Genomic DNA, 15,409 nt, shown 5'->3' on the forward strand with positions numbered 1-15,409 from the left:
CAGAACCCCCCAGGTTCTCCCTCATCAGTGAACAGACAGTGGAGTGCCTGCCTGATGGTGATGGTTGGGGCGACATACCTACAGGAGCAAGTTCTTGCTTTGCAGGAATGCTCTGAACATCCCAAGTTCCTTATCCTGCCCGCTGCCATTACATGAGAAGAAAAAAAAAATTATTAAAGGTATCACCTCTCTCAGCATTGTTGTAGACAACTCAGCTGTCTTTGTAAATATCAGTAGAAGGAAAGTAGTGGATTATGTAATTAAAAATGGTAGATAATTTACTGTCAGGAATTGAGGGGGAGGCAGAGAGAAGATGGTGCCAGTCTGAGGTGGGCAGAGGAGGTGATTGCAGGGGCTGTTTGGCTGTAGGCTGGTGTGCTCTTGAGTAGCTTGCTCTGTGCCTGTGGGACATTGAGCTCTGGGGAGCGGAGGTGAGCTCAGACACGGTGGGGCAGCCGGACTCAGTCCAGCTCCTTGCACAGAGCCGGTGCCATCAGGGTGTCAGGTTAGAGGGGCTTCTGCCAAGAACCTGTAGACTTAAGTGGGGAATTAAGCTCAGCTCTTTTCCTGAAATGAATTCATGATTCAGCTTATAGAGCACTGAGATTCTATAGAACACGAATCTGAAACCTGTGCTGGGAATATTAGTAGTTGCTAAGCCATGTTTGAGGGAATAGCTTTACGAAAGAAAAAAGTCTTCACTGATTAAATAGTGCTGTAGGTTGTTTGTTGTCTCTTTTCCTTTAGACCCTGAGTCTCTCTCCTTTAAAGACTGGATTTATTAGCACAAATAAAATTCAGTCATAACTGTCTTAAATTCTTTTGGTAAATTGTCAACAACTAATCATATAAAATATTGTTCAAATAAATGCCTAATTTGAAGTGTGAGTTTAAAAATTTATCCGGAGTTGCTTTATTTATAAAATTAATACTTTGGATTTAATAGGGTGTTTTTTCCCCTCTCTAAAATGATCAAAGTCTTCAAATTAGCAAAATTAGAAGTTGTGGGTGGACACCTGGCAGAGTGGCAAAGCCAGGCAGGCACGTGAGGTATGAATCATTGCTCTTTTGTCCCTACCTAGGCTACCCAGGCCAGGACTTTGATTGGGCCGACTACCTCAAACAGTGTGGTGCTGAAGCTGCTCCCCAGAGGTGCTTCCCTCCGGTGAGAATCCTGTCCCCTCAGGGCCACTGCTTCTGGGCTGCTGGGGACTGCTGTGCTTCCCTTGCTGTAATGATGTTTCCTCTGAAGCCAGTTCTCTCATGCAACCCCAAAATGCCTGTCGTTGATTGTAATAAAATGGTCCAAGGAAAATTTCATTTGCTGTGGAAGTTAATTTGTTAATTTAATTAGTTTAACAGTTTATCAATTTGTTTTTTTTAATTAGCTGAAATCAAGTGAATTTAAAATTTTAGTTTATGATTAGTTTTGATGGTCCAGTAATATGAAAAAATGATGAAATATTAAGGAGAGAAAATGATTAAACTTATTTATGGTTTACAAAGCCAAACAGCAGTAAAAAGCTTAGAACATAAAACAACAGTTTCCTGCTCTGTCCCTTTCCATGGCTTCCCTTCCCAGAAGTATTCACTTCCTGTTCTTCTCACTATTTGTTATTTTCACATTTATACTTCCTCACTTATAATTCGCTGCTATCTTTTGAGTTAATTTTAGATGTGTCTCTCAATTTTATATTACGGTAAGTGAGTAATCTAGCTATTTTACCTTACCTTTCTCCTCCGTCTTACCTATCTCCTCTTCCTATTAGAGTGATATTACAATTCTCAGTTAAGTCTGAATTTGAGTATTTATATTATCATGGGCATTTAGGTGTTACTCACAGATTAGCAGTGTAGTATTTTACGATTGTTTTCTTCTTTTATTTGTCCTCAAGTTAATAATTGCCTTGTTTTTCATAGCCTAATTTTCTTTGCTTATAATACTAGTTCTTCCCACACCTTCCAGTAGATTCTCAAAACTATTAGCGTATCAGGAAATCTGTCATGTCTCATATATTTTTTTAGAGACACCCCTCTTAGCAAGCTCTTTTTAGACAGGTTACTGTCTTGGCTTGCCATGTAGTTTTAATTCTGGAAACCGCTCTGCTGTGTCACCCAAGGAATTGCCTCTCCTTCTTAGGACTTGGGATTCCTGTTTTATATATTTCATGGCCTCTTCTTTTTTGGTTTACTCCCTTGTTTTGATGGAGCCTGTCTCTCAGTAGCTTCCTGAAATGGGATGCAAGAGATGTAAGTGTTAGTAGACTTTTGGTGTTTGAAAATATGTTCACTCTACTAACTTGACTGATTGTTTGGCTCAATGTGGAATTTTAGAATGGAAGTTATTTCACTTTAGAATTTTGAAAACCTCAGTTGTTTTCTACCTTATAGTGTTGGTATTGAGAAGTTGAAAGCCATTCTTATTCTTGATCTTTCATATATGACCTGCCCTTTTCTCTATCCTTGGAAGGTTATAGAATCTCTTTTGTCACTCCCTTTCAGTGTCAAGCCATGGCTTTGGCCTGTCTTCACCCATGTGCTGGGGCGTGGAGAGCACATTCTCTCTGGAAACTTGCGCCTCTCTGTGCTGGGAAGTTCCCTTGGATCTCTTCTTTGATTTCCTTTTCTTTTTCTCTTTTCTCCTTCTGGAATTCTCATTTTGGTGGCCCTCTGGACCAGGCCTCCAATTCCGCCGCACCCTCCCCACCCCCACCGCTTTTCCTGCTTCTTAGGGGTTTTTTTTTGCTTTGCTTGCTGGAAGATTTCCTAAACTTTATCTTTCAACCCTTATTTTGAGTTTTTAATTGTTGATATCACATTTTTAATTTTTAAAAACTATTTCTGAATATTTTTAATAACATACTTTTCTTATTTTAAAGATGCGATAGTTTTTCTCATCTTTCAGAGGATGTTAATTACCCCACCTTTTGTGATTTTTCTTCTTACATAATCTGTTTTCTCCAAGTTGCTTGTTTTGTCTGTTTTGGTCTCTAGCTTTCATATATTTAGATATCTGGTAATTCCTTGGTGGAATTTGCTTGCTTATAGTTAAGAAATAGGAGACTAAAAGAAAAAGCTGATTGGAAGCTCTGAGCATGTGGGTGGGGCTTGTCAACCTTGAACTTCCCTATTGGGTAAGATCTGTCTGGCCATTTGTTGGGGAAACCTAAATCCATGTCTTTATGTGTTCCTTCTTGTGCTTCACATTGCCACAAGAAGTCTCTTCCATTCGCTTACGTGGAGGGTAGAAGCAGGGACTGGCCCTCAGCATTCCACATGCTAATCTCTGTTCTGGACAGCATGCATGCCCTCAATAGTTCCTGTGTCCTCCTGCCCAGGGATCTGATGTTTTACCCTCTGGAGGATAAATCTTATCTTTTGTAGGGAGGGAAAGGGACAGTTACCCTGGGGTATGGAATGGAGGAGTTACTCTAGGATTAACTGTTACTTGGAAAGTTCTCTCAGATGAGCACGTCAGTTAATACTGAGTATGTATTTGATTAATTTATCTTCTAGTCAATTTCTGAGCATGAATTTAAGGAGAACATGAAGCTTGAGGCAGTGAACCCTCTTCTCCCTGAAGAAGTGTGCGTTGCCACCATTACTGCAGTGAGAGGCTCCTACCTGTGGCTCCAGTTGGAGGGTAAGCGTCAACACCCCTGAGTAGCCTTCGTCTGACCACTCTTCTTTGCCTTCCTGTTTACCCCTGTAATGTGGCTTGTTAAACTTAATTGATTAGCTAAATAGGGGTCTTGTTCAGAGACTTCTAATTTGTAATGTAAGACTCTGAGCTAAAAATTCATCTTCCTGTCCTTGACCTTCAAATTTGAGGAAATGAATATGAATAAAAGCCTTCACTTATATGGGCCCCTGTTTTCTTGAAGGGGAAAATACAGGTTAAATAGCATATATTTTGATGTGACCAAAATACATGAGCATGAGCATTAGTAACTAGCTTATTCGAGAGATTATATTTTGGTTGCCCCCAATGAGTAGAACCAAAAAGTATGTAAAATTGAAAAGATATATTATGCTACAAGTAATATTCAGTGATGGGACAGGTTTGTGGACAGAAAGTAGTACGTGAGTACTCAGCACTACAGCTAACTATGCCTGGGTTTCTTTTTATTCACTGCTGAATAGTCAGACTCGGTACTTACTGTTGTTCCCGGTTTGTAGAATCGGCCTTTAACACAGGTGTCAAGGACAGTATTGGATGTACATGTTTATGCAACCCCTGCTGAGCAACTTTGTTTACATCACTTTCTGATTTGAGCCCACCGATCTAACTTCTGGCTTGTTCCTGAGGACCAGAAGTAATGTTTTTATTGAGTAGAACTATAATGTTTGCCTTTTATTTTCCAGTTATTTCATGAAATTGACGGCCATATTTGTCAACCATCTGAATGATATTACTGGTAGTTCTAGGTGCTTATTTGCTGTTCCCTAACTAAGGGTCACCCTGTACATTGACTACCTGTTTTGGTCTTTATACAGTTACGCTTGGGGGACAGTTTGCTTTTTCTCTTAATGTTTGTCACACATGAAAAAGTATGACTTCTGTGTAAAGGGAACTTGCTTAAGAGACTTTGTGTCTGTATTATTGCAACAGTAGAACACTGTCTACTAGAACATTGTCTAGAACATTATCTAGAAAGTAGTTTACGAAGAAAGCTATTTAATAGTCTTAAAAAATTTTTTTTTAATCTAAACAGGTTCTAAGAAACCCATACCTGAATTTATTGTGAATGTGGAATCCATGGATATATTTCCTTTGGGCTGGTGTGAAACCAATGGCCATCCCCTCAGCACTCCTCGCCGAGCACGAGGTAGCTATTTCTGGGTCAAAGGATTGATTGTTAAATAATTTGCCGTGTGGCTGTTACCAAGTAGGATGAATCTGGACATTTCAGAGAGAAATAAAATGATATTCTGGTTATCCGTTTCTGCATAGGAAATCATTCATTGCAACAAAACATTTATTATCTCACATTTTCTGTAGGTCAGGAATCTGACACAACTTAGCTGGGACCTCTGGATCCGAGTCTCTGGTGAGGCTACATTCAGGGTGTCAGCAGGGCTCTTGTCATCTCAAGGCCCAACTGGGGGAGGATCTGCTCCCAAGTTTACTCAGATGGTTGTGGGCAGGAATTCATTTCCTTGTGGGCTCTTGGACTGAGGGCCTCAGCTCCTTGTTGACTGTCAGTTGGAGGCTTCCCTCAGTTTCTTGTCATGTGGGCCACTTCGTGGGGGAGCTCACAGCATGGGAGTTGGCTTCCATCAGAGCCAGCAAGCAAGAGAGTGAGAGACTGAGCAAGACACAAGTCCCCATGTTTTGTAACCTAATCTTAAAGTGATCCCCCCCAACTTTTAAAACAGCTTTATTGAGAGATATTTATATACCATAAAATTTGCTCCTTTAAAGTACAGTTGACGGGGCTTCCCTGGTGGCGCAGTGGTTGAGAATCCGCCTGCTGATGCAGGGGACACGGGTTCGTGCCCCAGTCCGGGAAGATCCCACATGCCACGGAGCGGCTGGGCCCTCTGAGCCTGTGCGTCCGGAGCCTGTGCTCCGCAATGGGAGAGGCCACAACAGTGAGAGGCCCGCCTACCACAAAAAAAAAAAAAAAAAAGAAAGTACAGTTGACCCTTGAACAATGTGGGTTTGAACTGTGTGGGTCTACTTGTATGTGGATTTGTTTCAATAAATATATACTACAGTACTACATGACCCCTGGATGGTTGAATCCACGGATGCAGAACTGCACATACGGATGGTGGAATGTAAAGTTATACATGGATCTTCGACTGCTTGGGGGTTGGCACTCCAACCCCTGCATTGTTCAAGGGTCACCTATATTTAAAACCTAGTTCTGTGTTTTTTAACTAGCAAGTACTATAAGTATTGCTATGTCTTTATACAGAAACCAAAAATAATATTTTTAAGCCTCCCTGGGACAGCCAACTTCTATGAATATTTTCTGGGGGGAAATAAAAAGGTGTAGCTGCTTTGGAAAACAATCTGGCAGTTCCTCGAAGTGTTAAATACAGAGCTATATACTCATGAGAAATGAAAACATATATCTACATAAAAACTTGTACACAAATGTACATAGTGGAACCAATCCAAATGTCCATCAACTGATGCATAGATAAACAAATGTGGTATCTCCACACCATGGAATAGTATTCAGAAATATAAAGGAATGAGATGTTAGCACACACCACAACTTGGATGAACTCTGAGAACATTATGCTAAGTAAAAGAAGCCAGTCACAAAAGAGCACATGTTGTATGATTCCATTTATGATTTAACAAGCAAATCTAGAGAGAGGAAAAGTAGATTAGTAGTTACCTAGGGCTCGGGGTTGGTTAAGTGGAGAGGTGATTGCTAAGGGGTACTGAGTTTCTTTTTGAGATGATAAAAATATTCTCAAATTGACTGTGGTAATAATTGCCCAACTATGTGAATACACTAAAGACCAGTGAACTGCATATGGTTGTCCCTTCGTGTATGTGGGGGATTGGTTCTGGGACCTGCCATGGATACCAACATCTGCAGATGCACAAGTCCCATAGTTGGCCCTCTGTCTCTGCGGTTTTGCATCTGAGGAATCAACTAACTGTAGACTGTGTAGTACTACAGTATTTACTGTTGAAAAAAATCCACATATACTCAGACCCATGTTGTTCAAAGGCCAGCTGTAAGCTAAAGTTAGCTAATGCATATGTAACTTTTCCTTTGTCTTTTTATTTTTCTTGACATTTATATATATTTTTTTCTTTGTACAGTACACAAACAGAGGAAAGTTGCAGTGGTTCAACCAGAAAAACAGTAAGTGATAGTATGTTTGAATAGTTGACATTTGAAAGTTAGATATCTAGAAGAAGAAGTAACTATTTCAGAGAGTATATCTCCTCATATATTGTTTTCTCAGATGGAAGCATAATCCTTTAATTCAGCTTTTGATAGTTTATATACTCCTCCTTACAATACGAGCATTTCCTAAAGTGGCATTGTATATAAAAGGGTACAATGCATTCTCAAGATGTTCCCCAAATTGAATTTTCTTTGGCTTTTAGACCCTGAAGACATTTGAATAAGAGAGGAAATGGAGTCTCTATGCTGGTATTTGTTAAGGAAAGCCAAAAATTATAAATCAGGTTATGATTTGTCACAGTGAAAAGAGATTGAGGTAGAAAACAACAACTCTACAAGAAAAGTCACACTCAGAGGAGTGCTTCTGTCTCCCATTAAGAAGCCCTTTGGGACTTACTTCCCTGGTGGTCCAGTGGTTAAGACTGCGCTCCCAATGCAAGGGACCCAGTTTTGATCCCTAGTCAGGGAACTAGATCACGCATGCCACAACAAAGATCCCGCATGCCACAACAAAGATCCCGCACATGGCAACGAAGATCCCACGTGCCACAACTAAGACCTGGTGCAGCCAAGTAAATAAACAAATAAATTTTTTTTTTTTAAAAAGCCCTTTGTAGCATTCCTTCATACACACTGTTGATAAGCAAAGAATTAGTGGTGCCTTTAAAATACAAGGGATTCTGTGTGCATGCGTATTTTTAAAAATTGGGTTTTCAATTCTGTCTTAGCTCAGGCTACCAGAACAAAATACCAGAGACTGGTGGCTTAAACAACAGAAATGTATTTCTCACAGTTCTGGAGGCTGGAAGTCTAAGATCAGGTACCAGCCTGATTTGGTTCCTGGTCAAGGCTCTCTTCCTAGCTTGCAGATAGCCATCTTCATGCTGTGTCCTCACATGGCAGGAGGAGGAGGAAGGGAGTTCTTTCTTTCTTATTCTTCTTATGAGGCCACTGATCCTATTGGGTTAGAGCCCCACCCTTATTTACTACCTAAAAGGCCTATGTCCAAACACACTCACATGGGGTGGGGGTGGAATTAGGGCTTCAACATATGAATTTAAGAGAACACAATTCAGTCTGTAGCAAATTCTGTATAATTTATAGTTGCTTTCGTGGCTATGTGAGTAATAAAACTGACAATTGAGGTGGAGAGAAAGGCTGCAGCATTCTAACCCAGCTAGAGGACTGAGAAAGCAATGACAAAAAAACTGGCTTTGGATTTTTCCTTGACTTAGTCATCAAGACTAAAACACAGGCCTACTAGGCATGGACTTGAGGATAGGGGAGGGGGAAGGGTAAGCTGTGACAAAGTGAGAGAGTGGCATGGACGTATATACACTACCAAACGTAGGGTGGATAGCTAGTGGGAAGCAGCCGCACGGCCCAGGGAGATCAGCTCGGTGGTTTATGACCACCTAGAGGGGTGGGATAGGGAGGGTGGGAGGGAGGGAGACGCAAGAGGGAAGAGATATGGGAACATATGTATATGTATAACTGATACACTTTGTTGTAAAGCAGAAACTAACACACCATTGTAAAGCAATTATACTCCAATAAAGATGTTAAAAAAATAAAAATAAAATAAATGGTAGTATTAAGGTTTAGATTGTATATGAGCTTTAGTCTATATGGACATAGATTTTCTCCCATAAGCAATTCCTTCCCGTGGAGTGAAAGTTTAAGAAAAAGTCAATAAAAGCTAAAACTCTTAAAAAAATAAAAAATAAAAGACTGATCCCAAGGTTTAGTCAGGAAGTATTCTGAAAAGATAAATTAGCCTTTTTCAGTGATTGCTGCATATGGTGTAATTCTGTTTTTGTAATTTGTCTTTAATTTTGAAACTGATAGAAGGAAACAGACCCTATATAAAAATGCTTCTGTTCTTCATCTATTAAAAAAACAAGTACAGGGCTTCCCTGGTGGCGCAGTGGTTGAGAGTCCGCCTGCCGATGCAGGGGACACGGGTTTGTGCCCCTGTCCGGGAAGATCCCACATGCCGCGGAGCGGCTGGGCCCGTGAGCCATGGCCGCTGAGCCTGTGCGTTTGGAGCCTGTGCTCCACAACGGGAGAGGCCACAACAGTGAGAGGCCCGCATACCTTAAAAAAACAAAAAACAGACAAACAAAAAAAAAGTACAGATCTTCCTCGATTTATAATGGGGTTATGTCCCAATAAATCCACCTTAAGTTGAAAATATCATAAGTTGAAAGTGCATTTAACACACCTAACCTACCAAACATCGTAGCTTAGCCTACCTTAAATGTGCTCCAGACACTTATACATTAACGATGCAGGGGACACGGGTTTGTGCCCCTGTCCGGGAAGATCCCACATGCCGCGGAGCGGCTGGGCCCGTGAGCCATGGCCGCTGAGCCTGTGCGTTTGGAGCCTGTGCTCCACAACGGGAGAGGCCACAACAGTGAGAGGCCCGCATACCTTAAAAAAACAAAAAACAGACAAACAAAAAAAAAGTACAGATCTTCCTCGATTTATAATGGGGTTATGTCCCAATAAATCCACCTTAAGTTGAAAATATCATAAGTTGAAAGTGCATTTAACACACCTAACCTACCAAACATCGTAGCTTAGCCTACCTTAAATGTGCTCCAGACACTTATACATTAACCTTCAGTTGGGAAAAATCATCTACCACAAAGAATACTCATGTGATTTATTGACTACTGTATTGAAAGCAGAAAACAGAAAGGTTTTAAGTGTATTGATTGTGTACCCTGTGATCTCCTGCCTGACTGGGTAGCTGCCCAGGAACATGGATTGTACCACATATCACTAGCCAGGGAAAAGATAAAAATTCAAAGTATGGTTTCTGCTGAATGCATATTGCTCCTGCACCCTCGTTAAGTGGAAATATCGTTAAGTCGAACCACTGTAAATTGGGGACCATCTGTAGTTTACTTGTGGTTTAAGAATCCAACAAGGAATTCGGTAATTTGTTGCTCACGTGAATGCAAGCTCAGTGGAACATGCAGTATCACAGCACTGTCTACAGACTGTTGTCCCCTTAGAACATATCCATAGTTTTTAAAACCATTGCTGTTTCTTAAAAAAAGTACAATTGAGGAAGCACCTTTTGTTACCAATTTTGCAATCTGCCACATTTGTTTTCTTCTTAGATTTGAAGGAAACTAATCCTCACGTTTTACTGATCTTAGGAATTATCTCATTATTTTGTTGTGTTTTCTTGATGCAGAATACCATCCTCAAGGACTGTCCATGAGGGTCTGAAGAATCAGGAGCTGAGCTCCACAGACTCAGGTATAAGTGTATGCAATCTTAGGGAAAAGAGGACCTTTAGCTTCTTTTAATGGACTATATCTAAGAATAACTTAAACAATACCTTTGATTTATGGGATGTAGCTTTATAGAGGGGTCTCTTAATTGTGATTTTAAAGAGTTATAATTATCTAAGATATATTTAGTTTAATAATTATCTTTAGGCTGGTATTTCTGTCCATTATAAATGGACATTATAATATTTTAGCCATTATTTACTGATCACTTGTCAGTGTTAAAGGCTCTGGAGGTCAATATATCATCCCTGAGTTTAAATAAAGAAACTTAGGCTTTTCAGATCATGCTCTTTTTTTAAACTGGGTGGTTGAGAGATAGATATTTATTCTTCTTTAAAACTTTTTTATGATATACACACTTTGTATATATTTTTCGCAATTAAAAAAACAAAACAAAACACTGAAAAACAGATTATTCCAGAGGCAATGCCTGATAAATTAGACAAGGATCCTTGCTGGAGGCCCAAGCCTTTTGACCAGGGCTCCGTGGAACTACTCTTGACACCCCTTTGCTGGTTGTATAATGCTTAGCATCTTGGCTCTGTGTGTTTTAGCACAGATTAGGCATTTGGGTGGTATTTAGTAAATGCCTAGAAAAGAAAGGAAACCAAAGCTCAAAGAGGTCACACAGCTTACAGTAGAAGCGTCAGAAATGGAACTCAAATTTTTCTCAAGTTCAAAACCTGCACTTTTGTCTCTTCTACCCACTGCCTTTTCATAACATCATTTATACATAGAGGATCAGGGCTGCATGACTCCTTATTTTTGACATGTTACTGACCATTCTAATGCCTACTAAAACTAAAGAATTAAGACATTAATATCTCATGTGACCATAGCCAAAATGTGTTTGCTTTGGGTTTTGTCATATGTCAAGTTACTTTGGAAACAGAGCCTGAGACTCTGATATTTGCATGCAGGAGTTTCATTGGGGAGTGCTTTTTGAAACACTCCTGGGAAGGGTAAAAGATGCAGGACTGGGCAGAGGGAGAAGTTGAGTCACAGTGCAGTTGTAACAGAAGTCTCTTCCGGTCCCACAGGGAGCCTTGGAGCTTGTATAGCCACTGAGTGTCCCTCAGTGGTGTGTCCCTAGAGGTGTGGTGGCCACACCCTTGTACTCCCTCATTGGTCAGTTATTGGAAGTGAGCTGCTTCTCCCTCCCTACCTCACAAAGGGTGGGACCTTGGGCAAGGTAGCTCTCTCCTACTGAGGGACAGTTCTGGAATGAGAGATATTCCAGGATAGACTCACAACTGAGAGCTGTAAACTCCCAACATTCCCAGCAGCAGGGAGCATCCCCTGAGGGGATCTGGGTGACAGAGTTCAAATGGAGAAGTGGGCACTGACATGCTGACCACTGTGCTAAGACTGGGTTCTTAATTAGAGAATGAACACTATGTACTTCAGGGTGCTATCAACACTGGGCAGTGTACACGCTCGTTCCCTTTTGATTAACAGGGCAGTATCCATCAGAAGAGCTTTCTTTGCTTTGTATGAAAATGGAAAATGTTTTAGTGTCCTTGAATTTTTTTACATTTAGTAGCTGAATTGCCAACTACTCATATGAGGGGATTAAAAAAACCTTATATTGGAGTACAGTATTCATACAGAAAAATAGTTGAAGAGAGGGGTCTCTAGGCCTAGTTATACCCCGTAATACCTAAAGAATTTAGAGATGTGGTCACAGAATGCTTTTATCCCTCTGAGGAATCGCAGTGATGGGTGGGCTCCCACATCACCAAACGCTACCAGCCTACTAGTTTGGTAGTTTTAAGGGGACAAACTGTAGTTCTGGATAATATTCACCATCACTGTCTAGAAATATTCTAGAATCGATTATTGAGTCGTTGATCTTCAGGAATCATCATGAGTTCTTGAAGTAAATCCTCCACTTCCTGTAATGATAGAAGCGTGGGGCTCTGGAACCATGTTGCATTAACCAGGAGTTAATCTGCAGTAAGTCAGGATGTTGTTGATCTCAGCAGAGTGATAGTTCTATAATAGACTTGCTGTAAGTATAAGGTATTTCACACTCAGACAGTATGTTAAACTCCAAAATAAGTCAAGTCCTGACTTTATGTAATGGTGGATATGCTGGTTTTTTTCTTCAGTAATTCAGCTTTGGCAACATAGGGTAGAAAACTATTCTGTTCTGAATATTTGTTTCTCTTCATTTCTCAGTTATGATTAATGGAAAATATTGCTGTCCAAAGATATACTTCAACCACCGTTGCTTCTCAGGGCCATATCTTAACAAAGGAAGGATCGCTGAGCTGCCTCAATGTGTGGGACCCGGGAATTGTGTACTGGTCCTCAGAGAGGTAAGGTTCCCGCCTAGAGTAAAAGAATTTAAGAAATTTCACAGCAGTCTGGTAGACTCATTCAGACAAGGATCAGCGTGCTGTAGGTGTGACAGCTCTAGGTTTTATCAAAAGTGACTCACTTTTCTCATGTATTGGACAGTGAACTAGGCACATAATTATTTTTGCTCCATAGGAAACATTCACCTAAGCAGTTCTTCACGTGGCAGGTTCACCTCTGTCAGTGTAGAAAGGTCTTCTGTCAGAGACCACGTGAGGACCATGCAGGAGTGAACATGAGAGTAGTCTAAGCCTGCGAGGCTGTATGGCATTAACCTGGGACCGTGATAGAACTACATACACATCTGCTGGACTTGAGCTTCCCAGGCAGGGTGCTGCACTGTGGGTAAGAGATGTGAGGTTTTCAAACCTATCAGCCCTTAGGGTGGTGAGGCTGTGTCTGGGGAGGCCGGAGCTTCTGTGTGTACCATGACTAGGAAAGGATTTGGAAGCAAATGCTAGAGTAATTTTAAATTTGTGGTGCCTATTTCTTCCTGACCATAATGTTTAGAATATTTAAGAGGGTCTCATTACTGTCTTATTTGCAACTTTGGTCAACTGTCATATCTTCAGTATTATTATTTTGTTAATGTTTGTTAATTAATATGACTAGAATTAATCACCTAGGTGACATTCTAGGGAATAGCAAGGTTCTAATCGTCTGCTTTTCTCCTCCCCAACCCATATTTCTGCTTTAAAAATGGAGCACAGGTCCTCACTTTACTGATCAATGCAGCCTATAAACCCAGTCGTGTCCTTCGGGAGCTGCAGCTGGACAAAGACTCTGTGTGGCATGGATGTGGGGAAGTCCTCAAGGCCAAGTGAGTAGGCTCCCCTGCCCTTTATTCTTTTCTTTTCTTTTTTTTCTTTTTTTTTTTTTTTTGGCTGCATTAGGGGTCTTCATTGCTGCATGCGGGCTTTCTCTAGTTGTGGCTAGCAGGGGCTACTCTTTGTTGCGGTGCGTGGGCTTCTCATTGTGGTGGCTTCTCTTGTTGCAGAGCACAGACTCTAGGCACGCGGGCTTCAGTAATTGTGGCACATGGGCTCAGTAGTTGCAGCTCGCAGGCTCAGTAGTTGTGGCTCACAGGCTTAGTTGCTCTGAGGCATGTGGGATCTTCCTGGACCAGGGCTTGAACCCATGTCCCCTGCATTGGCAGGCGGATTCTTAACCACTGTGCCACCAGGGAAGCCCCCCCTGCCCTTTATTCTTAATCATGCTTAACAGGTCACAGAATTGATTCTTCAATGGATAATATTAGGATACTTATGTTCCCTTGGGCAGTGCTTCTTCAACTATTTGTGGTAAAGGACCAGGTTTGTTTTCTTTTTTAAGTTGCTATTCTATTATACTTTTATAAAATGTAGTAAAAATGAGTTACAAAAATATGGAATTCAAAAGACATACAATGCAGGAACAGCTTTTTTGTTACTAGATTTAAGAGCCATAAAATTACTTTTGCAAATTACTGTGAAAGTTTATAAAACATTTGTTCTTGTTTTCTGACCTCATCTTGTCATGGATGGGTAACAGTTGGCAGGTTATATTGGTCCGTGGACCATACTCGTGGAACCACTACTCTAGGGTCAAGAAAGACTTAATGAAAGTCACTTTTTTTTTAGTGGTTAGTGTAGAAGTTATTATTTGAAAACCTTAAACATAGGAACAGAAAGCAGGGACCTTATTTTGCTAATTTAAAAAGTCAGCTTTGGGCTTCCCTGGTGGCGCAGCGGTTGCGCGTCCGCCTGCCGATGCAGGGGAACCGAGTTCGCGCCCCGGTCTGGGGGGCTCCCACATGCCGCGGAGCGGCTGGGCCCGTGGGCCGTGGCCGCTGGGCCTGCGCGTCCGGAGCCTGTGCTCCGCGTCGAGAGGGAGGCCAGCATACCACAAAAAAAAAAAAAAAAAAAAAAAAAAAAGTCAGCTTTTAGTTGTCATAGCTTACTAGATTATAAATTTAAGTACAATATAAATTCCTCATTGTTTTCAGAGTCCTCAAACTGTAAGGGACATAGAATATTCTAAGAAGCAAAAATATTTTTCAGGTCTGTTAATATACTTGATTTTTCTCTGTGTAATCACTAGCCCAATAAACTTGGTATCTGATGTCTTCCAATGGCAGATACAAAGGAAAGAGTTATCGAGCTACTGTCGAGATAGTGAAAACAGCAGATCGGGTGACTGAATTCTGCCGGCAAACCTGTATCAAACTGGAGTGCTGTCCTAATCTCTTTGGTCCACGGATGGTTCTGGATAAGTGTTCAGAGAACTGCTCTGTACTTACAAAGACTAAATATAGTAAGTCAAGTTTTTTTAATTTGTTAACTGTAGCCGCTGACCATATCTCATATCCTGGAAGGTTTTTATTTTGCAGACATTCAGATATAGCAGAGGTATGCAAACTTTTTCTATAAAGGGCCAGATAATAATATTTTAGGCTATGGGTCATAGGATCTCTTTAGCATATTCTTTTTGTTTTGTTTTATTTTAATTTTTTAAAAGAACACTTTTAAAAATGTAAATACTATTTTTAGCTTGTGGGCCATACCAAAACAGGCCATGGGTCACATTTGGCCTACAGGCCCTAGTTTGCCAACCTTTATGTACAGAGTGTATATAAATTAACTGTTGCATCTAATAGGATATGGAATCTGTTTATACAATCTGCATGTATTTATCACGGGTCCACTGTGTGCTGCCACTGTTCTAACACTGGGATACAAATGTAAGGAAAAAAATTCCTTTCCTCATTGAGTTTACATCTTAATGTGGGAGATAGATAATAAACAAGTGAACAAATAGAGAGAAGTACTATGGAGAAAAATGAAGCAAAATAAGCAAAATAGGAGAGTGAGGAAGGCT

General features: G+C 40.7%; 1 protein-coding gene across 4 annotated transcripts in view; it reads left to right on the forward strand.

Annotated features, from left to right (window-relative positions):
- The window catches only part of SFMBT1 (Scm like with four mbt domains 1), a 73,902-nt gene that overhangs the window by 42,222 nt on the left and 16,271 nt on the right, over positions 1-15,409 (forward strand). For all 4 annotated transcript variants that reach the window (XR_008615675.1, XM_028478997.2, XM_028478996.2 and 1 more), the window contains 8 exons: positions 1,083-1,165; positions 3,517-3,643; positions 4,716-4,829; positions 6,794-6,836; positions 10,093-10,157; positions 12,374-12,513; positions 13,264-13,373; positions 14,670-14,845. Coding sequence is in view for 3 of the 4 variants with exons in the window: in XM_028478997.2 (XP_028334798.1) it covers positions 1,083-1,165; positions 3,517-3,643; positions 4,716-4,829; positions 6,794-6,836; positions 10,093-10,157; positions 12,374-12,513; positions 13,264-13,373; positions 14,670-14,845 (858 nt within the window). In the remaining variant the exon portion in view is untranslated. The remainder of the gene's footprint in view (positions 1-1,082; positions 1,166-3,516; positions 3,644-4,715; positions 4,830-6,793; positions 6,837-10,092; positions 10,158-12,373; positions 12,514-13,263; positions 13,374-14,669; positions 14,846-15,409) is intronic.

Source organism: Physeter macrocephalus, chromosome 18 (genome assembly GCF_002837175.3).
Source record: "Physeter macrocephalus isolate SW-GA chromosome 18, ASM283717v5, whole genome shotgun sequence".
Classification (NCBI taxonomy): Eukaryota; Metazoa; Chordata; class Mammalia; order Artiodactyla; family Physeteridae; genus Physeter; species Physeter macrocephalus.